Consider the following 25,859-nt stretch of genomic DNA (forward strand, 5'->3'; position numbering starts at 1 on the left):
TATGATACTACTTGTGGACAAAAAGGGGAGTGATGCACATATTTGAATATGTATGTGTCTATATATACATACATATCTATATGTACACCTATAACTATATGTATATCTGAAAAGCACATATGCTTGTATATGAACACAATATCTTTGAAAGGATAAACAGCAAAGTGATAATGCTGTTTATTTCTGGGGAGGGACACTGAGTACTTGGGCATTTGAGGCTCAAGAGAATTTTTATTTATACTTTTTAAAAATACCTTTTCAATTATGTACCCAATGAAGGTATTACCAAATAAAAGTGAGTACATAAAATTTGAATGAAACGTAAAATGAAATCTGAAATCAAGATGAATTCAGTGATGATCAAACACATTTTCTTGGCTGTATGATCATAGAAATAATTTCAATTCTTTCCTCTCTTTTTACTCGAGTAACAATTCCCATTTTTTTATCCAAGTTACTTCTTATGCAGAATTTTGGGGCATTGGTCTTTAAGTTGTTTTTCCTGAATAACAGCAGAGTTGAGATTTTCCTTGAGTTGAGAATGATTCTTTGGCTTGTACAATCTCATTCTTGTTACCGGATCTGAAAGGAACCTATGCCAGAAGCTATGCCGTCAAAAGAAGTAAAGGACAGTGAAGTACATTTCCAGCAGGAAAGATTTTGATTGGGCTTTAGTATCAAGTTTAATTACAGAGTGCTTTCCAGTGATTTCAGATTTCTGGAAGACGGTTTCAAAGCAGATGGAGAGAAACAGTATATGCATTTCAGAGTAAGCCTGATGGGTTTAGCTAACTGTGTACTTTGCATCTTATAATCTCCTCCTTCTTTATAGTGCTAACAGAATCAGAAAGAGAAGCACTGAACCAAAAACTGTGTTTCAGTGCATGATGCTATAGCAAAAACTCCTGACCCATCAGTTAATTTAGTACAAAAATAAGGCAAGTATTGGTGGAATGAAGAAAAGGAAGAGCTGAGAGTGGTCCAAGATGGCAAAGTAGGAAGATCCTGAACTCACCTCCTCCTACAGACACACTAAATCTACAGCTACATATGGAACGGTTTCCCCTGAAAACTACCTGAGCAGCTCTTTCACATTGGCAAAGGAGAAAAGGACCACATCGAGGCTGGTAGGAGAGGCTGAGATGCAGTCTTGCTACAAACCCCACTTCCAGCACGGCGACTCACAATAGGGAGGGAAGTCACAAACCTGGAGCTTCTCCCTGAGGAGTGAAGGGTTCCTAGCCTAAACCAGGCACCCCTAACTTTTAAAGCCTGTACCTGAGAGACAGGCCCCCAAAACATCTGGTTTTGAAGACAAACAGGGTTCACATCTATAAGACCCAAAGAGCTATAGTGAACTGAGAAATGACTCTAAAAAGGCTTGTGCAGAGTCACTCACCCCAGGGCCCAGCACAGAAGCAGCCTTTTGAAAAGTGTCTAGACTTTATGTGAGGGAGATTTATTTGCTAATCTTAAAGAAGTGTCAGGGGGCTGTCGGAATACTCTCTGGAACAAAGGTGCTGGCCGCCACCATTTTCCCAATCTTCCCCTATCTTGCTAAAGTCAGCAGGCACCACTTTTTTCTTTTACTTGACAGGTGCCATCTTTCCCCTCCAACCAGTGGGACACCACCTTTGTGATCTTCCTCTATCATGCTCCACAGCATCAGAATCTCCTTGAGAAGAGCTTTTACACATGTATGGTGCTTGGTTTTAATAACTGGTGCCCCTGTTTCTATGATTGAAGCCCAGGGGATGCCCCTTGATCACTGGCTCTGGAGGCCAGTGGGGCTTGTGTTCCCGGGTCGTCTGGGACTGTAACAATCGGAGAAACAGTTTCTTGGCAGGCTACCACCCCCAAGGCACAGTACCGATAGGAAACTGAAACACATCCTGATTCTTTCTAAGAAAGAGGCCTATTTACTTGTCCAGGAGCTTGTCGTCTATCTAGCACACTGCTAGAATCCTACAGAGGTACTCTCAGGAACAGAGGCCAGTGAGGCAATCTTTGTACTCTCTTTCTGCCTTGATCATTGGTATCTCCCAAAAAGGAGCCTATACCTTTTTCTGCTGCCCCAAATTTTGCAACTGCTGCCAGAGGACACCTCTATATTTCCTGGCTCTAGTGCCCAGCAGGGCTTACACTTGTCAGTCCCATGGGACTGTAACCAATAGAGAAAAAGCTCTCAAACAGCTACCATCCTCAGGGCACAGCAAGAGGCAGCATACCTAGGAGCTCAGTCTTTCTGTGAAAGAGACCTACAAACTTATCATCATAGCCGTAGCCGGAAGGGCAGGCTTCCAGTTAAACACACATTTAAGGACTGACTATAAACCTTTCCAGAGACCTCAGAAGGCAGGCACTATCCTCGGTGCTTTCCTTTGCTGTGCTCCCGGGCACTAGTATTTCTCAGGGGGAACTCTCACATGTGTCAGGTGCCCTGGTTTTTATATCTGGTGCTCAGATTTGTGTGGCTGCTGCCAAGGGATGCCCCTTGATCACCTGGCTGTGGTGGTCAGCAGGGCTTGCATCCCTGAATCACATAGGACTGTAAAAATCAGACAGACAGTTCTTGGCAGACTACCACTCCCAGGGCACTGTACAGATAGCTGACTGAAACACACCCCCAGTCTCTCTGTGAAAAAGTCCTATATATGCTTATCCTGGAGCTTTGGCCTAGGGGACAGGCTTCAGGTTTGGCACACATCTAAAGGCCTATGGAGGTACTCTCAGGGAATGTAGGCTGGGGGACACTATCTTTGCATTCTCCCTTTGCATTGCCCCAGCTTGCCAGTGTCTCCCAGAAAGGAGCTTATACACTCTTATGGAGTCCTGCTTTTTCCTACTCTCACCCAAGAAACGTTTCCAAATCAACTGATGTGGTGGCCAGCAGGGCTTACCCTTGCATTCTCACAGGACTGTACACACTTGCATACTTTAAAAACTGCTGCCTGAGGGTTGGGTTTCCAATCAGCCTGAATTTAGGTGCTGACTGAGATCCTCTCCTTTGTGACACTGACAAGTCTTGGCACACCTTAAACAATGGGGAGCTTAAAAATAAAATAGGCTGCTTAGATAGTCACAAAGGTTCAAGAGACAACCCAGAGTTAGGGTAAGCTTGAATGATAATGTTCATTTCCCACATAAAGCCACTCTTCAAGACAGTGAGAGGTGGCTGTTTTATCTAGTGCATATAATCCAACACAGAGTCAAGCAAAATGAATAAACAGGGGAATGTCTTCCTAACAAAAAAACAGGATAAAAGCTCAAAAAAAAAAAAACCCTTAATTAAATGGAGATGAGTAATTTACCTGATAAAGAATTCAAGTTAATAATCATAAAGATGGTCACCAAACTTGGGAGAAGAATGGATTAACACAGTAAGAACTTCAAAAAAAGAAAATATAAGGTAGTACCAAATAGAAGGCACAGAGCTGAAGAATACAATATCTGAACTGAAAAATACACTAGAGAGGTTCAACAGCAGACTAGATGAAGCAGAAGAAAGGATCAAGGAACTCAAAGACAGGGCAGTGGAACTCATCCAATCAGAGCAGCAAAGAAAAGAAAATTCAAAAAGGGAAATTACCCTAAGGGACGTAAGGGACAACATCAAGCTAACATTTGGATTATATGGTCCCGGAAGGGGAAGAGAGGGAGAAAGGGGCAGAAAAATTATTCAAAGAAATAAGGCTGGAAACTTTCCTAACTTGAGGAAGCAAACAAATACATAGATCTAGGAAGCCCAGAGAGTTCCAAATAAGATGAACCCAAAGAGAACCACACAAAGACGAATCATGATTAAAGTACCAAAAGTTAAAGACAGGGAGAGAATCTTAATAGAAGCAAAAGAAGAGTAACTTGTCACATACAGGGAACTCCCATCAGACTATGAGCAGATTTTTCAGCAGAAACTTTGTAGCCCAGAAAGGAATGGGATGATATATTTCAAAGTACTGAAAGAAAAAAAAAAAAAAACTTTCAACCTAGAACTCTCTACCTGGCAAAGTTATCATTCAGAATTGAGAGAGAGATAAAGAGCCTTCCACACAAGCAAAAGATACACGAGTTCATCACCACTAAACTGGCCTTACAAGAAATGTTAAAGGGACTTCTTTAAGCTGACAAAGAAAGGGGCCGAATTAGTAACAAGAAAACATATGAAAGTATAAGTCTCACTGGTAAAGGTATATATACAAGAAACATGGTCAGTTAATCACTTATAAAGCTAGTATGAAGGTCAAAAGACAAAAGCAGTAAAAATAACTATAACTATGATAATTAGATAAGGGATACAGAAGATAAAAACATGTAAAATGTGACATCAAAATCATAAAATATGAAGGGGAATATAGAGCTTCAAAATGTGATCAAACTTAAGTTGTTATAAACTTAAAATAGACTATTATAAATGTAGGTTGTTATCATGTAAGCCTCATGATAACCTCAAAGCAAAAACCTATAGGAGATATTAAAAAGATAATGAGAAACGAATTTAAGTATACCACTCAAGAATGTTATCAAACCACAAAAGAAGAGAGGAAGAGAGTAAGAGGAGAAGGAAGAAACAAAGAGGAACTACAAAATAACCAGAAAATAATTAACAAAATGTCAATAAGTACATACCTACTAATAATTATGTTAAATATAACTGGACTAAATTCTCCATCCAAAAGACACAGAGTGGCTGAATGGAAAAAACGGAAAGACTCATCTATACGCTGCCTATAAGAGACTCACTTCCAATATAAGGACACACATAGATGTAAACTGAAGGGATGGAAAAAGTTGTTCCATGCAAATGGAAACCAAAAGAAAGCTACTTAAATCAGACAAAATATACTTTAAAACAAAGACTGCAATAAGAGGCAAGAAAGGGCATTACATAATGATAAAGTGGTCAAAACAGCAAGAAGATATAATGTTTCTAAATATTTATGCACCAAACATAGGAACACTTAATTACATAAAGCAAATATTAACTACCTAAAGGGAGAAATAGGCAGCGGTACAATAGTACTAGGGGACTTTAATGCCCCGCTTATTCCAATGGATAGATTATCCAGACAAAACATCAATAAGGAAACGTTGGCCTTAAATGACATCTGAGAACAGATGGACTTAACAGATATATACAGAGCATTCCATCCAAAAGCAACACAATACACATTCTTCTCAAGTGGGCATGAAACATTCTCCAGGACAGATCATATGTTAGGGCATAAAACAAGTCTTAATACATTTAAAATCATGTCAAGTATCTTTTATGACCACAATGGTATGAAACTAGAAATCAATTACAAGGAAAAAACTGGAAAATGCATAAATATGTAGAAATTAAACAACATGTTGCTGACCAACCAATGAGTTAAAAAATTCAAAAGAGAAATTAGAAAATACCTTGGGACAAATGAAAATGGAAATACAATATAACAAAACTTACAAGAGGCAGCAAAATCAGTTCCAAGAAGAAACTTCATAGTGATAAATGCCTAACTCAAGAAAAATCTCAAATAAACAACCTAATTACACAGCTCAATGAATTGGAAAAAGAATAACAAATGAAGCCCCAACTCAGTAGAAGGAAAGAAATAATAAAAATCAGAGCAGAAATAAACAAAATAAATATTTAAAAGACAATAGAAAAGATCAATAAAATTAAGAGCTGGTTCATTGAAAAGATTAAAAAAACTGACAAACCTTTAGCTAGCCTCACCAAGAAAAGAAGAGAGAGGGCTCAAACAGTTAAAATCAGAAATGAAAGAAGAGACATTACATCTGACACCAAGGAAATACAGAGGATCGTAACAGACCACTATTAATGATTATATACCAAGAAATTGGAGAACCTAGAAGAAATGGATACTTTTATAGAAACATACCACCATCCAAGACTGAATCATGAAGAAGCAGAAAGTCTGAATAGACAAATTACTAGTAATGAGATAGAGTCAGTAATCAAAAATCTCCCAACAAATAAAAGTACAGGTCCAGATGGCTTCAATGGTGATTTCTTCCAAACACTGAAAGAAGAATCAATACTATTCCTTCTAGAACTCTCCTAAGAAATAGAAGAGGAAGGAATACTTCCAAACTCATTTTACGAGGTCAGCATTAGCCTGATACCAAAACAGACAAGGATATCACAAGAAAAGAAGACTACAGGCCAATATCCTTGATGAACATAGATGCAAAAATCTTCAGCAAATTATTAGCAAACCTGTTTCAACGATACACAGGAAGATTTTACACCATGATCAAATGTGATTTACTCCAAGAATGCAAGAATGGTTCAACATCTGCAAATCAATGTGATACACCACATTAACAAAATGAAGGATAAAAATCATACGATCATCTAAATAAATGCAGAAAAACATTTGACAAAATTCAACATCCATTTATGATAAAAACTCTCAACAAAGTGGGTACAGAAGGAATTTACCTCAACAAAATAAAAGCAATATATGACAAGCCCACAGCTAGTATCGTACTCAATGGTGAAAAATTAAAAGCTTTTTCTCTAATATCAGGAACAAGACAAGGATGCCCACTCTCCTCACTTTTATTAAACATAGTATTGGAAATCCTAGCCAGAGAAATTAGGAAAGAAAAAGAAATAAAAGGCATCCAAATTGGAAAGGAAGTAGTAAAACTGTCACTATTTGTAGATGACATGATATTATATATAGAAAATCCTGAAGATTTCACTAAAACCTATTAGAACTAATCAACAAGTACAGTAAAGTTGCAGGATACAAAATCAATATACAAAATTTGTTGATTTCTATATACTAATAACAAACTAACAGAATGGGAAATTAAGAAAACAATTCCATTTACAATTGCATCAAATGATTAATATACCTAGGGATAAATTTAACCAAGGGGGTGAAAGACCTGTACACTGAAAACTATAAGACATTGATGAAAGAAATTGAAGACATTTGTAAATGGAAAGATATTCCACGCTCATGGATTGGAAGAATTAATATTTTTAAAATGTCTGTACTAGCCAAAGCAACCTACAGATTCAATGCAATACCTATTAAAATTCCAATGGCATTTTTCACAGAAATAGAACAAACAATACTAAAGTTAGTATGGAACCACGAAAGACCCTGAATAGGCAAAACAATCTTGGAAAAGAACAACAAAGCTGGAGGCATCACAATCACTGATTTCAAACTATATTACTAAACTATAATAATAAAAACAGTAGGATATTGGCATAAAAACAGATCAATGGAACAGAACAGAGAGCCAAGAAATAAACCCACACATCATGGTCAATTAATTTATGACAAAGGAGTCAAAAATATACAATGGGAAAAAGATAATCTTTTCAATAAATGGTGTTGGGAAAACTGGACAGCCACATGCAAAAGAATGAAATTGGACCATTATATTATACCATACACAAAAATTAACTCAAAATGGATTAGAGGCTTGAATTTAAGAGCTTAAATCATAAGACTCCTAGAAGAAAATACAGGTGGTAACCTTGACATTGGTCTTGGCGATAATCTTTTTGGATCTGACACCAAAAGCAAAAACAACAAAAGCAAAAACAAACAAGTGGTACTATATCAAACTAAAAAGTTTCTGGACAACAAAGGAAAGCACCAACAAAATGAAAAGGCAACCTACTGAATGGGAGAAAATATTTGCACATCATATATCTGATAAGGGGTTAATATTCAAATTATATAAAGAACTCATATAACTCAGCAAAAAAACAATCTGACTTAAAAATGGCCAGAAGATCTGAACACACAGCTTCCAAAAGAGGACAGACAGATGGCCAACAGGTACATGAAAAGATGCTCAACATCACTAATCACTAAGAATATGCAAATCAAAACCACAATGAGATATTGCCTCACACTTGTTAGACTGGCTATTATCAAAAAAGAGGAGATATAACAAGTGTTGGTGTGGGTGTGGAGTAAAGGGAACCCTAATGCACTACTGATGGGAGTGTAAATTGGTGCAGGAACTAAGGAAAACAGTATGGAAGTTCCTCAAAAAATTAAAAAATTAAAAATAGATCCCACTATTCCATTTCTGGGTATTTATCTAAAGAAAATGAAAACACTAATTTGAAAAGATATATGCATTCCCATGTTCATTGCAGCATTATTTACAACAGCCGAGTTATGGAAACAACCTAAGTGTCCCTCAACGGGTAAATAAAGAAGCTGGGGTATATATATACAATGGAATATTATTCAGCCATATAAAAGAATGGAATCTTGCCATTTACAACAACATGGATGGTCCTTGTGGGTATTATGCTAAGCGAAATAAGTCAGATGGAAAAAGACAAATACTGTATGATTTCCCTCATATGTGGAAGTTAAACAACAACAACAACAAACACACACATAAATACAGAGAACAGATGGGTGGTTACCAAAAGGGAAGATGGTTGAGGGGAGGGCAAAAGGGGTAAAGGGAAACACTTGTATAGTAATGGATGGAAACTAGACTTTTGGTGGGGAACACAATGAACTCTATACAGAAGTCAAGATATAATGATGTACACCTGAAATGTATATACTGTTATAATCCATGTTACTTCAATAAAAAAGGACAAAAACAAAAACAAAATTAAAAAAATGTAAATCTAAGGGTAGTTACTTCTTTCTGAAATTACCTGGATTGTATAACTATTGACTCTCTACATACAATAAAAATGTTCAAAAATTGGAAAAAAAGTAATACTGCATTGCATATTTGAAGGTTGCTAAGACAGCAGATCTTAAAAGTCATCATCACAAGAAAAAAAATATTTTGACTGTGTACGGTGATGGATGTTAACTAGACATTGTGTTTATCATTTTGCAATATATATGTATATCAAATAATTACGTTGTACACTTAAAACTAATATAATGTTATATGTGAATCATACCTCAATAAAAAAATGGTATACAAAACTAAAAGAAAGGGAGACCTTCTGAATATCTATGAGTAAAGTGATTCACAAACACTATCACATTTAATGCTATAAGTAATTGTTGCTATCCCCTTTAACCAAATGAAGAAATTGAGCCTTAGAGGAGTTAAATAACTTATCCAAGACTCAATATATTCCCAGTGGATGGGGGGAGAGGGTTCTATTTGAATGCAGGTGCATCTGATTTAAAAACCTCATTTCTTCCTAAGACATGCCAACTGCCTGCCCAAATGGAACAAGATTCTTTGATGACACGAGGCAGGCAAGACCACCTATTCTTCTCTAGGACTTGTAAGAGTTGTTTCCAGAGATTGAAGGAAAAGGGTCTAGTTCCTTCAACCCTCACTTTCCAATAGGTTGATGTGATCTCAGGGTTTCTGTGAGACTGCCTTGTGTTTGAAGCAGTAGACTGAATCATTAAGTGTAGCTAGAGTAAGAGCCAAGAACAGAGCCCTTGGGACTCCAGCATTTAAGAGCCTGGTAGAGGAGGGGATTTACTAAAAAGTTCAAAGTGGAGGAGCCAGCAAGGTTGGAGGAAACAGTTAAAGATGGCAGTTAAACACTGAGAAAAGAGTATTTCAGGAAGCATGGAGTGGTCAATAGTTACAAACGCTACTGAGAGACTGAGTAAAATGAGGCTAGAGAATCGACCATTGATTTAGGTAAAGTCTAGGTATCTGGTGACCTAGTTAAGATAGTTTCAGAAGAAGTGGGTAACTGAAGCCCAAAGAAAGTGAATCTACTTTACCTCTTTTGCTGAGAGGAAAAAGAAGACATCTTAAAATATAATATTCTTGGTACTGCCTACCATACTGTGATTTTGAATAAAAGTAAGAGGATGTTCTGTTTATTTTCATTTTCTAACATTTCCCCACTCTCTCTGGAAACATTACTCCAGAATTAATACCTCTAGGGAAGGATCTTTCATGACGGATTTCCAGAGATCATATAAACGGTACTCTTCCCTACACCCCAGACTAAGATGGTTCTTCCTGTTCCATATTCTAATAGCACATTGTATTTTCCCTTTCCAGCATCTGACTAGTCTAGATATTGGTGCAATTATTTTGTTTAATGTCTGTCTTTGGCTAGACTGTGAGTCCCATGAGGATGATGACCATGTTTGTCTTGTTTACTGGTCTTTCTCTTATTCAAACAGGGTCTGGCACATAACAAGAGCTCTAAAAATTTTAATTATTGTCTATTTGTGAATAAATGAGTGAGTTTTAAATCCTCTTCCCCATATGGAACAGAGAACTCAGAACCAACCTTCCTGCATGATTTGCAATGCTTCCTTTTCATCACTGCCAAAAAAAATCCACAGTAACTCAAAGTTAGAACTTTTCACTAGGTGGAATTTTAAAAGCAATAAAGCAGGATACAAACTAAATTTTTAATAAGATATTTTAAAGAACGGTAAGGGAATTGAATCCCTCTTTGGAGAGAAATGTAGCATATTTGAGGAAAATAGAATGCAGAAAGAAAATAGAGAAAAGGACCAATTCATTTCTTTGTGAGATTCCATTATCCTTTAACTTGCTCCAGAGATAGCAAGGGAAATCGGATTAGTGGATTATTACAGTCTATTCCGCCTTTGCTAGCCACGTATTAAAGAATGTGTATTACACCACTTATGCATGATGGTTGAATCACGTATGAATAATAGACGTTAGTACAATTGATAGTTTGTTGTATTTTTGTTTTATGCCTTCTATGTGACAGTGTTCTGAAGAGTTAGGAGCTTCAAAAGAAACCTGCTACTAAATCTAAGGCTCTTTTAATAAAGGAGACTGTGTCTAATCAGCACATTAAATTCCATTTTATTAATGTGACATCATTTTATTCACATGAGTTTATTGTTGCTGTTGATGAACCAAAGCAATCAAATGTGATCAAAACTACTCATGAGGATACATCCTGTCTATAAATATTTGTCTGTATACCTCTATAAATAAAATATATAAACAAAGTCAAAGCAATGAAGACAACAGTATCAGTGTTTCCTGGAAGACTGCAAATAGTGATTTCCTTTAAAAAATGCATCAAACATAACCATATGGGGGTCCTTTGAGATGGTCCAAAGTTTGTGATCTCCTCTTTTAGAGTTTCACGTTTGCATTTCAACCCAAGGTCTCTGTTTCAGTGAAATCACTGAGTAAATAATGATATTTTAAGATGAATTCTATCTTCAGTGTATTTCTCTTTTTTTAATTAATTATGTTTGTGCACTGCTTTCTAATTTACCAGGCACTTTCAAACATACTTCTTTCTGATTTTAAGACCTCATAACTTTGGACTACAGAGGAAAGATATCATCGTGCTTATTTTAGAGATGAGAACACCTTGGTTAATGAGTGCTTTCTTTGCTAAGCCTAGTTGGTGAGTAGTAGAAACATAAATTGAAACAAAATCCTTGTAGTTTTAATTTAAATGTATTACAAACAAAAATCACAACTATTATATCCAGTATTTTTGGAATGTTTATTGGGTGTGAATGCTATACCACATACGAAAAATTCATTGGTGAGTAAGGACAACAAAATTCCTACTCCTTTGGGCTTTACAATCTGCTCTACCATATTGTCTCCCCTGTAATCTTATTTGCTGTATTATTTCACTAAGGACTCAATAATATCACTAACGTCTACCTAATTTTTTTCCTCTTAAAAAGGAACTATATTAAGATTTCTGTAAGTTCTAAGAAACTGGAAAACGGGACCCTAAGCCATGGAAAATAATATAGACTGTTAGACAAAAATAGTTCTTAAGCAGATTTCTTACACACTATAGCTCTTTTCAAAATTTGGTTTTCAATGGAAGTTGAATTTATCTTCTTTTTCTTCATATAATTCTCAAAAAAAAAAAAAAAGAAAGCCAGAAATCAAAGTAGTGACAAGTGAAATTCTATTTTATTTCATACTTGCCCAATGTCGAGTATCACTTGAAAAACTTGTTAATAATATAGATTCCTGGGGTTCTTTACTGGATATCCTATTTTATTGGCTCTGAAGTGGTCAAGAACCTGTGTTTTTATAATATTCCCAGGTGATTCTTAGGAGCAGGAAAGTGTGGGAAACATTAAACTAGAGTCAAAAACGTATAAGAAAATGTAAGTTTCCATCTCTATATCTACCGGACTTTTCATGAATTTGGAGTAATTTCATTTACTAAAATGCCCCATCTAAACCAACAGCTATATTTTAAAAACAATAGATTGAAGAGTAATTGATTTCCCGAGTAACTACAAAAGTTACAGTGTGAAAAATAGAATAAATTGTGAGATAACTCTATGTATAAACTTCAATGAAACATACTGTGTTCCAAACAACTTAAAGGTTTCAAAATACCAAGAAGCACATTGTAGACTAATTCATTTTTGCCTGTTATCATTTGTGAATAAAGAACATCTTTAAAGAAAGAAGGTTTATAAAGTGGGAATACATTAAAACAAAAATCAAATAATGCATTATCGATCATACTTCTTAACTCTACTAGGTGGTTTTATGACTACAACATTGTGCAATTTCAGGCATCACCATACACATTATTGTGTATGGCCATGTGAGATAGAAAGAGTCAATAAAAATTCTAACCCAGTTTTATACTTGTTAGATGCAAATTCATACCAACTGAAAAATCTTATAAAGATTAGGTACTTGATTCCAAATATATCACAAATATAGCATATTTTGCTCCAGAAATTTAGACTTAACTTATCTTTTTTAATTTGAGGTGAGGGAGATGTTGGAATCTCAAATACAGAGATTTGGACCATGTAAATTCCAGCTCTATGCTGGGTAAAATTTACATTTCTATCCATGTTACTCTGTAAACATCTATCCCATTTCTTCTACGTGATCCACAATATTCCATAGAATGAATCCAACACATTTTACTTATCTGTTCTTCTATGAAGGACACCTGGATTGCCTCCAACTCCTCAGTATCACAAAAATGCTTTATTGAATATTCTAGTAAATATCCTCTTAGGGGATCTTTGTGAGAATGTCTCTGATGTATATACCCAGGAGCAGATTGCCGGCTCCTGGTTTACATGCCAATCAAAAGTGCAGAGTTCCCTATCCCCATGAATATTAGCATTATCCAGTTTACTAATTTTTTCCAAATTGCTGAATATAAAATACTAGTCAGTGTTGTTTTAATTATATTTCTTTAATTAATAATGTGTTTGAGAATATTCTCATAAGCTTATTAGCCTTTGAGCAATCATTTTTGTAAATTCCCTGTTATATCTTATGCCTGTTTTTAAAAATAGGTTCCCTATCTCTTTCTGGTTGATATTCTAGCATTCCTTAGTCCTTTTTCAGCTTTTGACGTTGCAAAGGTTTTTCACAATCTGTCATCTTTCTTTATCTTTCTGACAGTGCACCCTTATAAGAAATTCTCAATTTTAACATAATGAAATTGGTCATTTTTTCTATATAAAATTTGTGCTTTGGAGTTTTAAGTCTTTCCTACTCTGCATCAGAAAGTTATTCTCCTAACTATCATTATTATTACCATTTAGACTTGTCTCTTCCATCCTCTTGAGTTCGTATTGTATATGGTGTTAACCAAGAATCCAATCCTTTTATTTCCCCTCTCCATGTGGTGAGAAAGTTTTCTTAACACTCTATACTAAACTGTCTGTGTTTTTCCATCGTAATGTGTGTGCCATAAATTCTAGTGTAAAAAATTCTAGTTCTTGCGTTTGTTAAATGAGATTTATTCTTATGTGAACCCAACAGCTTTTTTTTGCACATTCTGTTAGTTTTTCTGTGTATATTGTCATATCATCTGTAAATTATAACAGTTTTCTTCTTTTCATTCCTGATTCTCATTCTCTTATTTTTTCAAGTATTATGTTATACAGCAATATAGATAGAAGTACCTACATTTCTTAAATAAATGCACTTAAATTTCACCTAAGTATTAATGTTAAGCACCGTTTTTGTAATGTAATTGTAACCAAATAAAAAAAATTCTGTTCCATTCTTCGTTTTCTGTGAGTTTGTTTTTTAATCGTAAAGAGGCATCAAATTTCACCAAATGCTCTTTCTACAGAAATTGAATAAATATATGATCTTCCCTCTTTAGTTAACTACTATGGTGAATTGCATTGATAGATTTTTCTAATGTTGAACCATCCTTACATTTCTGGGGTAAAATTGATCCAGTTATATTTTACATATACTATTTGATATTTTATTTAAAAATTTTTCACCAATGTTGATTAAGAAAATGAGTTTATGATTTTCTTTTAATGTATTGTCATAATCCAGTTTTAGAATCAAGATTACAGTAGTCACATGGCACAGCACACTCTGTCTGTTGTTGATTCTTTTAGAACTTATTAAGGTTTCATTTGTGGCTTAACTTATTGACCTTACTTTGTAAGAAAAATAAAAATACACATTGATGGAAACATAACTGTCTAATAATTTTGTAGGCTTTGGATTTTCATGTTTCTTTCTTCTTCACCAATAAGTAAGATATGGCATATCCCATTCATTTTAAGCAGTTTCTTTTTATAAGTAAGCATTTATATACTGCTTATGAAGCTGGCATTTAAGAAGAAATTTCCTGTTCATAACCTTTCTTCCACACATTTAACAACAGTCAAACTTTAAAAGAAAATTAAATTTAAAATGTTTGTATTTACGTAGATCTAACGCTGAGACAATAATCACATGAGTTAGTGAAAAGTCACCTTCCTCCCAGAATGAGCATTATCGCCTAAGCTAATGCTACTGATTGCATAAGAACATCCATTGCTAGAAAAAATATAAGAAAAATCAGGAACAGTTTCTAGCTAACTCCTTAATGATTACTCTTTAAATAATATCTCCAATTAAGAGCTATAGAATTGCAATTTTTTTACTTGTAAATTTCAAAGTCACATTTTATTTTTAACTTTCATTTCATTACTGAATTATTTAGAACTGGCTAGAGAAAAAGTAAAGAAAAAAACAAAGAGAAATAGCTACAGTCACTTTTCTGGTTAAAATAACTGAAAAAGCACACATCTATAAATCAAGGATAGGCTTTCTGAAATCTGACTGACTTAACTTCATGTAAGTTGCAAAATTAAAGTATTCTGGGAGGGAATTTTCTTTTTCCCAAGGAATTTTCAGAAGATATCTTGGTCAAAACTCTTAAATGAATAATTGTATACTTATTATATGATGCATACATACAGACATGTTTTTGGATAGAGGTTCTATTAAGTAAGCAAGTATTTATTGATTCCTGCTACTGTGTGTGAGGCACAGTACTATGTGCTGCAAATTCAATAATAAAGACAGTTTCTGTTTTCATTAAACTCAGACAGGTAAAAGGACATTTTAACACATGTTAAGAAACAGAAGGTGCTTTTAACCACAGGGTATAAGACAGGTCACAATCGAGATTACATTCTTTCTAGCAGACATGGAAAAGCAGGAGAAAGGAGGGCATTCTCTTGTCCTTTAAGGGCACATACTGGCAGTTGCACACATCACTTTCACCACAAAGATATTTATTGCACTATTATTTGTAAAAGTGAAACATTAGAATTGATATGTAAATTGTGGTATATTTGTGTTATAGGTAGCTGTAAAAAAAATCAATAAACTATACCTAAATGCATCAATATAGATAGATCTCCAAAAATAGTATTGAGCTTTAAAAATTGCAGACGCCTTCCTACCAAATAATATCATTTAGGCAGTCTGGTTCTAGAGTTAGCACCTGTAACCGCATCACTGTACTGCCAGTTTATACAGTGTAATACATGAGAGATTGATGGAGATAAATAGAGTACCACAAATGGATAACAGACATGTATAATAAATGTTCACAAAGAAGAGCCAGAAAGCTAATATAAAATTCATAATAGAGATTGCTTCAGAGGTAAGAAGCAGAGGAATTTGATTTTGGACGGAAACAAAGGGACTCTAAGCATATGTATGTGATTTTCCATAGACAGATAGAGAGACAGAGAGATAGACATAGATATTCATTCAGCAAATGTCTATTCGGCACTATTATATGCCAAGAACTAGTGTAGGTTCTGAGGACACTTCAGGGAACAAACGAGAGTTTCTTTAAAATAAAAACCCAAACATTTCAAACAGACTTGAAAACGTTTTGACTTATTTTCTCCTGGAAGAAGATCTATATGAAAAGAAAATTTGTAACCTGAAGGTTGCTTTAGGGTCATGGAACAACAGCAAGGAAATTAGTTGGATGATCTTAACAGTAATTATTAGCAAGCTAGAACACATGCGTGTCATTAAAATCTACAGAAGGAGCCGCTCTACTTGTGGAATGGGGAGGAAAGACTTTTTAAAACCTCCAAGTGCAGATTATAAATAGGAAAGTTGATCATTTTGATTATATTGAGATTTTCTTATAAATGTACACTGTGACGAAGATAAAGAAAGATGACATTGTGAAAAATATTTGCAATGTCAAAAGCTGACAAAGGACTGAGGAATGCCAGAATATCAACCAGAAAAACATAATCTATTTTTAAAAATAGGCACAAGATATGAACAGGCAATTAATAAAAATGATTACTCAAAAGGCTAACAAGCTTTTGAAAAGACTCTTAAACTCATTCTTAATTAAAGAAATATAACACAAACATTAGGCTCGTTTGCAGATTGATCTCATATATATTTATGCAAGAGATGTCTACATTGCTATATTTGAGTTCTTAGTTATGCTAAACTGAATGACAAATATGGAGCCTGGTAAGTCAGTCAAGGTAAATGCTGCTCTATGAGTGTGCAGCTGGCCTCTGGAGACCATACTTCTATATTGCTCTTCTAACTGCAACTGTTGGAACTTTTATCTCAAATTTATTTTCCATTTTTATTCCAAGTACTATTTTTATACGGTTCTTCAAAACCCCTTTGGAGAGAGAAAGTATGCTTCTACATTTTAATAAACAGAATTATACCGTGTCTAACAACCCTGAAAGTTTTATTTTTTTGTTTCAGGCATTACATCATCTAGATAGAACTCAGATAAAACAGAAGTAGACTATTAAAAATACGTCTTGATGGGGGCTGGCCCTGTGGCCGAGTGGTTAAGTTCGCGCGCTCCGCTGCAGGCGGCCCAGTGTTTCGTTGGTTCGAATCCTGGGCGCGGACATGGCACTGTTCATCAGACCACGCTGAGGCAGCGTCCCACATGCCACAACTAGAAGAACCCACAACGAAGAATACACAACTATGTACCGGGGGGCTTTGGGGAGAAAAAGGAAAAAATAAAATCTTAAAAAAAAAAAATACGTCTTGATGAAGAAACTGAGATGTGAAGAGGCCAAGCAGCTCATCCACAGCAACAAAATTAATAAGCAGTAGAGCTAGGATTTGAACTCAAGAGTTTTGATATTGGAGATCATGTTCTTGACCACAGACTTTGATATGGAGTCGTTGAAGGAGACTATAAATAACTGAGTTTATGCTGTTTTTATAAAATTTGTTTCTTATTAACTAATTACTTTGTTTATCGACCTTACTCCAAGTCAGACACAGCGTTGAACACAGAGGCTACAAAGATGAACTCACACCCCTGTGGAGAAGACAGGCCAGACAGATAATATATACTAAGTGCCTAATAAATTCAGCATGAAAAGTGCACTGGTGATGACATGTCAGTGTATCATGAGAGCTGAGAGCAGGAACACCTAATTTAGCTGGGAGAGGACCTAAAGGCTTCCTGAGGAAAAGCCCAGATGACCTAGAGTTAGCCATGAGGGGGTTTGAGGAGGTGAAGCACAATCCAGGCAGGTAAAGACAATGCAGGAAAAGGCATCATGGAGTTTAGTGTGCTGAATCACAGAATGCAAGGTAGAAATGAGGTTAAAATAAGGAAAAATAGCTAGAGCTCCAATCTTAGAGGACCTGTGGATAATGGCAAAGAGTTTGGACTTAATCCCATGAGTGAGTGGGGAGCCAGTGAAGAGTTATAGATAGCATAGTCATATAAAAATGGACACATTATAAATAGATAGTTTTGGTGGCAGGTTGGAAATGGATTTGAAAGTCTATTAGTCAAAATAAACCAAGTTGTGCTGTGGTAACAAATAAATCTCCAAATCTCAGTGAGTTAATGAAATAATGGATTATTTCTTAAGTATCCAAAGTCTGAAGCTGGCTAGATAGCTCTCCTCTAGCTGGTAGCTATACCATCTGGAATGTGTGGGCTTCTAGGTTACTGCATCAGAAGATCGCGAGCTGGAGGATATTGAGGATGTTTTTAAGGGTTGGAACTAGATGTGGCTTTCACCAATTCCTCCCATAGTTCATCATCTAGCACCCTACAATATGACCAGGACAACTGCAAGAGGCTTTAGGCAAGCACTGAGAGCCTCCCACAGAGAAGAGCACTTCTTTCAGTCTTGTTTATAATAGGCCAAGTATACCTATAAACTCTTATTGTATTGAGAAAAATTATTGTTTATTCATTTATTCGAGTCACTCAACAAATGCTTTTGAGTACCGACTATGATCCAGGCATTGTCATAAGTACAATGGGTATAGCATTGTTCATGTTACTTTCCTGTGGGTAAACTCTTATTTGGCTCTCCACTCACCTGATAATATGTGCAAAAGATGGAGTAATAGAGTAAGTGGGGTGGAAGTTGTAATTTGGGACAGATCCTGTGTCTTATAGGTCATTGTGAGGACCTTGAATTTGACTGAAATGAAGAGACTTTAGAAAATTCTGTGCAAAAGAGTGACATGATCTGACTTGCTTTCTACTTACTTATTTATTTTCTATTTATTTATTTTTGAAGCATCGAGTTTGCACTTTGCACTTAGCAGCCCACCCCAGCAGGACAGCTGGCTGGGCTGCTGACTTACTTTTTAAAAGGATCACTCTTACTGCTCTTTTGAGAACAGACATAAGGTGGTAGGGAGACAGTATTGAACTCTATTAGGAAGTTATGAAGTAATCTAAGTGAGCAATGATGGTACCTCAGACCAGGGTGGAAGCATGGAGCTGGTGAGAATGGTCAGATTCTGGATGTGTTATGAAGATAATGTATTTAATGTTTAAGATAAAGTCAACAGAATTTGAGGACAATTCACATGTGTGGTGTGAGGAAAAAAAGGTCTTAACTTGAGCTCCCAGGAGAATGGAGTTGCAGTCAAATGAGAGATAAGCCTTAATAATTAAAACTGTTCTGAGATGGCTTCTGAAGGGCTCCAGGGAGCATTGGTTTCCTAAGTTATTCAGATCCAATAAGTGCTTGCTTTAGAATTTCTAATGATAACAATGTTTATGGAAAGATCTTTTTCTCTGATTTGAAGCTTAGCTACAAACATTCCCCACATTGATAAGATTTTATGTAACATCTATAGATCTTCCTACCTAAAAAGAAAACTAGTGAGTTAGCAAGTTATGTAGATATCTCTTTTTTGAAAGCCAAGTCAGCAAATATTAAGCTATACTAGATTCATTTTGATATGGCAATGATTTACTTTTTCTTAGGGGCATGTTTGTTTTATGGGAACTGCCTATGTTTCTATATCTCTTACAGAAATAAAACTTTAGGGGCTGGCTCCATGGCCGAGTGGTTAAGTTCACGTGCTCCACTGTGGCGGCCCAGGGTTCGGATCCTGGGCGTGGACATGGCACCACTGGTCAGGCCATGTTGAGGCAGCGTCCCACATCCCACAACTAGAAGGACCCGCAACTAAGATATGTAACTGTGTACTGGGGGGCTTTGGGGAGATAAAGCAGGAAAAAAAAAAAAAAAGATTGGCAACAGTTGTTAGCTCAGGTGCCAATCTTTAAAAAATAAATAAATAAATAAATAAAAAGAATATTTTATTTATTATCTTTATCATTATTATTTATATATTAGAAAGACTCTAAGGTATGCCATTTTGGTGTTAATTAGTAGAACAAGAGGTTATATTTAAGTTGGATTTTGATGAAGGCAGAAAACGGGGGAGGAACATTTTAGGCATAGAGAACAAGACACATACATGCATGGATGTATAAAAGGATGGCCAATTCACAGAAATTATAGAATTTAGGGCCCATGAGAGGGGACCAGTTTTGGTTTGGAGTTGTAAGGAGTGAAAAATTGAGGCTGGTAAAGTCTGATAAAATTGATAATGAAGTTATGTAAGGTACATGGTATAATAAATATAAATAAATATGTACATGTATAATAAAAAGTTTCAATTTTATCTTTTAGGTAAATAAAGACAATGCTGTTGAAAATGCAGAATTGAAAGAACCTTGTGGTAGGAAGATAGAGAGTAGAGAATAGATGAAGGGGAAGCTGTTAGAAAGTCACCCAACAGGAGAGTATAAATTAGAGATAATTTAATCCCTAGAAATCCCAGAGAACCAAGTTTCTAAACTAGAGCACATCTAGCAGAAATGATAAACTAAAGTTATTGACAATTATGTGGTTATATATTGTTTTGCTTATAGAATGAAAAACTTCAGCTTTAATTTTTTTCTCCTATTAGCTAAGAAATAAATGACTGTAGAAAGATTTAATACCATAAGACACCCAGCTTGAAACCTAGCTTAAAAGAGTCTCACTAGCCTTCATCCAACATATGCTTTCTAGAATCTGCTGCACTCAAGTAACGAGGAAGTTCCACAGATAATTGCAGTTTTCAATATCTAGTGGAACAACTGCATTCTTCAGGGAAGCAGATAGACAATAGACACATATTAAAAAGCCACTTCAAACACCAGTTTTATAGAAGTAATAGCTATGTATAAATCATAGTGTGCATTAGATAATGTCAATGCAACAAAAAAACACATCACATATAAAGAGGGAAGTAATATATGAGATCACTTAACTGACAAAGGATTAGTATCCAGAACACATTTTGTAATTTTCTGCAAGTTAATAAGTAAAAGACAAGCAAGCCAAGAAAAAAATCAGCAAAGGATTAATAGGCAATTCACGGAAAATAAAACTGAAGTGTTCATTGAGCATATGTGAAAAGATGTTCAAACTCACCAAAATTAAAATTGTGTTCATCCCTGAAGGGGGAGGAAGGGAGGGGAATCAATTTGGAAGAAGTATAAAGTGAAATACCATTTCATGTGCAATATTTAATGCCTTTAAACCATGAAGAGCAGAGCAAACATTGCTAAAGGTTAACATTTGGTCATCTAGGTGGTAAGTATATGCATGTTTGATTTACTTTCTGTATTTTCTTTTGTATTTTTGAAATATTTATTAATAATAAATTTACGTATATAACAACTTTACCATCCTGATCTATAAAAATTTCCACATCTATCACTTTTATGATGTAAAATGAGCAGGGAGGCGGTGTGAGAACATAGGAGAAGAACATAGGGAAGAGCACAGGAGCAGGAGTTGGAATCCTAAATTCCAGCCCCAGATCTGCCACTTGCCCACTGTGACCTTGATGAATTACTTAATTCTTCTAAAACTAACTCCTTTCTTGAAAAACTTCAACAACAATATCCGTCTTTACCACATAAAGTTATTGTATGGAGTGAATTACTCCATGTAAATAAAAGTAATGTTCAAATGTGAAGAAAAAATATGGAAATTCTCAAAACCTGCAGTTAATGTGAAATTAAATGAACATATTTTCCCATTTACTGTCATTCTAAACTTATAGAAATAGGCGTTAGAAATAGAAAGTAGATGCTCATCTTTTCTTACCGGGTCTATCAGCTGGGAATAGAGTTCATGGCAATTGTCGAAAATATACTTGTACGTGGAATCCAGGCAAGCCCTGACACAATCCTTCACCACCAAGCTGGCCTTTGGGGGACTTGGCAGCTCTAAAACCTGAGAGACAGATTATTTTCTTAAACTCAAAACTAGAACATTTTAATCCAGTACAAACAAACAATATCCAATGAATGCTTTCAGTTGATTTTTCTGTGTTCAGGAAAAATATGGTCTTAGAAATGTTTTAAATGTGTACATCTTCACTTTAACTTTCTGCTAGGACAACTCAGTGAAATGATCATAGTTGTAAATATTCAAATAGAAACACTTAAAGTGTCCAATTACGATATCATTCATTCCATTCAATCATTCAACAAATATGTATCACATACTATTCCAGACAATGGTGACATTGCAACGAACAAAAGAAGCAAAAATCCATTTCTTTATGGAGCTAAATTCTAGTACATAATAAACATAATAAATCAGTAAAATGTATTACATAATGATGCACGTTGAAAATAAAAATAAACTAGAGAAAAGGGGATAGGAAGTGATTCAGTGGAACAGAACTAACACAGGACTGCAACAGTAGATAAATTCAGAAAAGTAAGAGGATGGTGCCAGGAGAAAACTTACATATAGACTGTTGCAAGAACCTGAGCTTTGAGCAAGGTGGGAAGGAATTGGATTGTTTGAGTAGAACAGCAAAGTGACCTAACTTAAACTAGCTTTTAAAAGGCTCTCTTACACTGCCTTAGGTTGAGCTATGGAAAAAGTAGAAAGACTAGTGATGAGAATACTGCAATAATTCAGTCAAAAGAAGATAATGCTTGGACTATGGTGGTAAGCTAGAAGCTGTCAGAAGAAATCATATTCTAGTTAATTTGGGAAGGAAGACCTAACAGATTTGCTACAGATTGGATTATTGGTATGAGAGAAAGAGGGGTTAAACCCCCAAGTTTTTAGCCTGAGTAACTGGTACAGTGGAGATAGCCTCAACTTAGATGGGCAAGTCTGTGCTTGGGAGATCAGGAGCTCGCTTTCAGACAGGTTAAGATTGAGCAAACTGTTATACACACAAGTAGATTTCAAATAGAAATTTGGATAAATAAGTCTGGAGTAGTGGAGCTGCCTGGGCTAGAGATATAAATTTGGAAATTATTAGCTTAGAGAAGATTTAAGAAATGAGACTAGATGAGTATGGATAGAGAAGAGAAGAGTTCCAAGAAATAAACCCTGGGTAATTCTAGCCCTATGACATGAGGAAAATGAGAAAGAACAAAGTAGTGGAAACCAGAACATAATCAGCCAATGAAACAGGAGGAAAACTAAGCAAGAGGGGTGTCCTGGAAATCTAGAGATGAAAGGGTTTCCAGGAGGAAGAATTGATGAAATATATTAAGTGATATTGAATGCTGTAGGATAAAGATCAATAATGACCACTAGATTTAGCAAAGTGATGGTCATTAGTGATTTTGACAAGATCATCTTTGGTGAAGTGATGATGTAAAAGTCTGTTTGGAGTGGGTCAAAATATAATGGTGTATTTTGAGATTTAATATTGTTAGTATTGTTAAAAATCAGTTCTCGTCAGACTGATTTATAGATTTAGTGCAATCCCAGTCAAAATCCCAATGAGAAATAACATTGCGTAAACAATTCTGAAAAAGAAGAAAAATGGTGGAAGACTCACACTATCTGATTTTAAGATTTGCTATAAGTAATCCAGACAATATAGTCATGGTGAAAGTATAGACAATTGAACCGTCCAGAAATAGACCCAAACAAATATGGCTAACTGATTTTTTCAGAAAGATGCAAATGCAATTCAATGGATAAAGGATAATCTTTTCAATAAATGGTGTCAGAACTATTGAATATCATATGCAAAAAGTTATTCTTGACCCATATCTCACACCTTATTAAAAACATAACTCCCAAAATGGAACATAGAACTAAATAGAAAAGGCAAAATAAAACTTTTAGAAGAAATGTAGGAAAATCTCTTTGTGACCTTGGTTTAGCCAGGAGCTCTATCCACAAACAGAAAAATTGACAAATAGACTTCATGAAAATTAAGAATTTTTCCTGTGCAAAAGATACTGTTAGAGAATGAAAAGACAAAGCACAGACAGGGAGAAAATATTAACAAATAAAGTACCTGATAAATGACTTGTATCAAGAGTCTATAAAAGAACTTCTAATACTCAACAATAAGAAAATAACCTAAGAAAAAATTGGCAAAATATTTCAACAGATTGTTTATAAAAGAAACTCAGGTGGAAAATCAGCCCAAGAAAGGATGATCAACATTACTAATTAATAGACAAACAGGGGCCAGGCCCCGTGGCTGAGTGGTTAAGTTTGTGCGCTTCGGCAGCCCAGGGTTTCACCAGGGCAGATCCTGAGAGCGGATATGGCACTGCTCATCAAGCCATGCTGAGACGGAGTCCCACATAGCACAACCAGAAGGACCTAGAACAATGATATACAACTATGTACTGGGGGCCTTTGGGGAGAAGAAGAAAAATGAAGATTGGCAACAGATGTTAGCTCAGGTGCCAATCTTTAAAACAAATAATAATAGAGAAATAAAATTAAGACCACGATTAGATAGAACTTCACTCCTAGCACCATGGGAAATACCAAGAGCTTCACCAGAAGATGTAGAGCAACTGAAATTTTCATACATTGCTGCTGGGAATGAAAAATTGTACAACTGCTTTGAAAAATGATTTGGCATTTCTTGTGAAGTTAAACATACATTTACTAAATGACCCAGGAACCTCATTCCTAGATATTTACCCAACGAAAGTGAAAACTAATGTTTACACTAAAAATATGTATATCAATATTTTTAACAGTGTTATTTGTTATAACCCCAAACTGTGAACAACCCAAATGCTTGTAGTACACACATAACAAAGAATTACTACTACTCAGCAATAAAAAGGAATGAACCATTGATACACTCAACAAGATGGATGAATAGCCAATGTGTTATGCTTGATAGCGTATTATTTCATCTACATAATGTTCTGGAAAAGGCAAAACCAAAGGGGACAACAACAGATCCGTGGTCGCCAGGGCCTGGGAGAGGGTTTGACTCTAAAGGAGCAGTACAAGGGAATGCTGGAGGATTATGGAACTGTTCTATGTCCTGATTGTAGTAATGGTTATACAACTACAAATTTGTCAAAACAAATAGATCTGTACAACCAAAAGACTGAATTTTACAGTCTGTAATGAGAAAAATAGACAATGGAAGAGGAAATGTGTCCAAAAGATAATGGGAGGAAATAAATTGGAAAGAAAATGTAAAGAGGATTATTTTGAGGAGTTTTGGCATTAAAGGAAAAGAAGAGTTAAGGTAGTAGCTATAAAGAAAGTGGAGTCAAGCACTATTTGTTTTTCTCCCCACAGCCCCAGTATCTAGCTGTATATCCTAGTTGCACGTCCTTATAGTTCCTCTATGTGGGATGCTGCCACAGCATGGTTTGATGAGCAGTGTGTAGGTCCGTGCCCAGGAAGAGAACCAGCGAACCTGGGCCACCAAAGCAGCATGCGTGAAATTAATCACTATGCCACCAAGCCACCCTGGAGTCAAGCACTATTTTTAAGATTGAAAATTAAGAGCGTGTTTGGTGATGGAGAATATCCAGTAGAAAGGGGAAACTTGATAATTCAGGCAAGTGGGGAGGATTGCTGGAAAATGTTTTAGTATGCAAGAGGGGAATGAAATCAATTGCACAGGTGGAAGAGATCACCTTTTCTAGAACAGACTGCTAATCAATAGTAATTTTAAAAAGGAAGAGTATACAGACAAGGATGTAGCTAAGTAGGTAGGTGAGATGGGTTGTGGGAGCATATGGTTGGAGCTTGAGGAAGCTCTCCAGTCTTTGCTCCTGTTTTTTCAGTGAAATAGGAAGCAAGGTCATCAGCTGATCATGAGGGAGGGGAAAGAGGACTCGCAAGTTTGACAAGATTTGTTTTTCTAAACACTGCAAGGCTGGTGACTGAGGAATGACAGATATGTAGCACTTGTGCTGGCACTCTCTAACCTCACTCCCATTTACCCTCATTGTTCATGGTAAGCATCACCTGTCAATCAAGTAAACTTTCCCACTGAGCCTGGACTGGGTCTCACTATCATTTTCTACACACTGTTCCAGCAGCTGCTGCCAGTAGGTCAGAATTGACATACATTCT

At 35.7% G+C, this 25,859-nt stretch overlaps 1 protein-coding gene across 1 annotated transcript in view; it reads right to left on the reverse strand.

Moving 5' to 3' along the window:
• The window catches only part of UNC13C (unc-13 homolog C), a 565,722-nt gene that overhangs the window by 237,257 nt on the left and 302,606 nt on the right, over nt 1-25,859 (reverse strand). Inside the window, 1 exon segment of the mRNA XM_070501335.1 lies at nt 21,636-21,764. Within this exon segment, the coding sequence (XP_070357436.1) occupies nt 21,636-21,764 (129 nt within the window).

Source organism: Equus asinus, chromosome 2 (assembly GCF_041296235.1).
Source record: "Equus asinus isolate D_3611 breed Donkey chromosome 2, EquAss-T2T_v2, whole genome shotgun sequence".
NCBI lineage: Eukaryota > Metazoa > Chordata > Mammalia > Perissodactyla > Equidae > Equus > Equus asinus.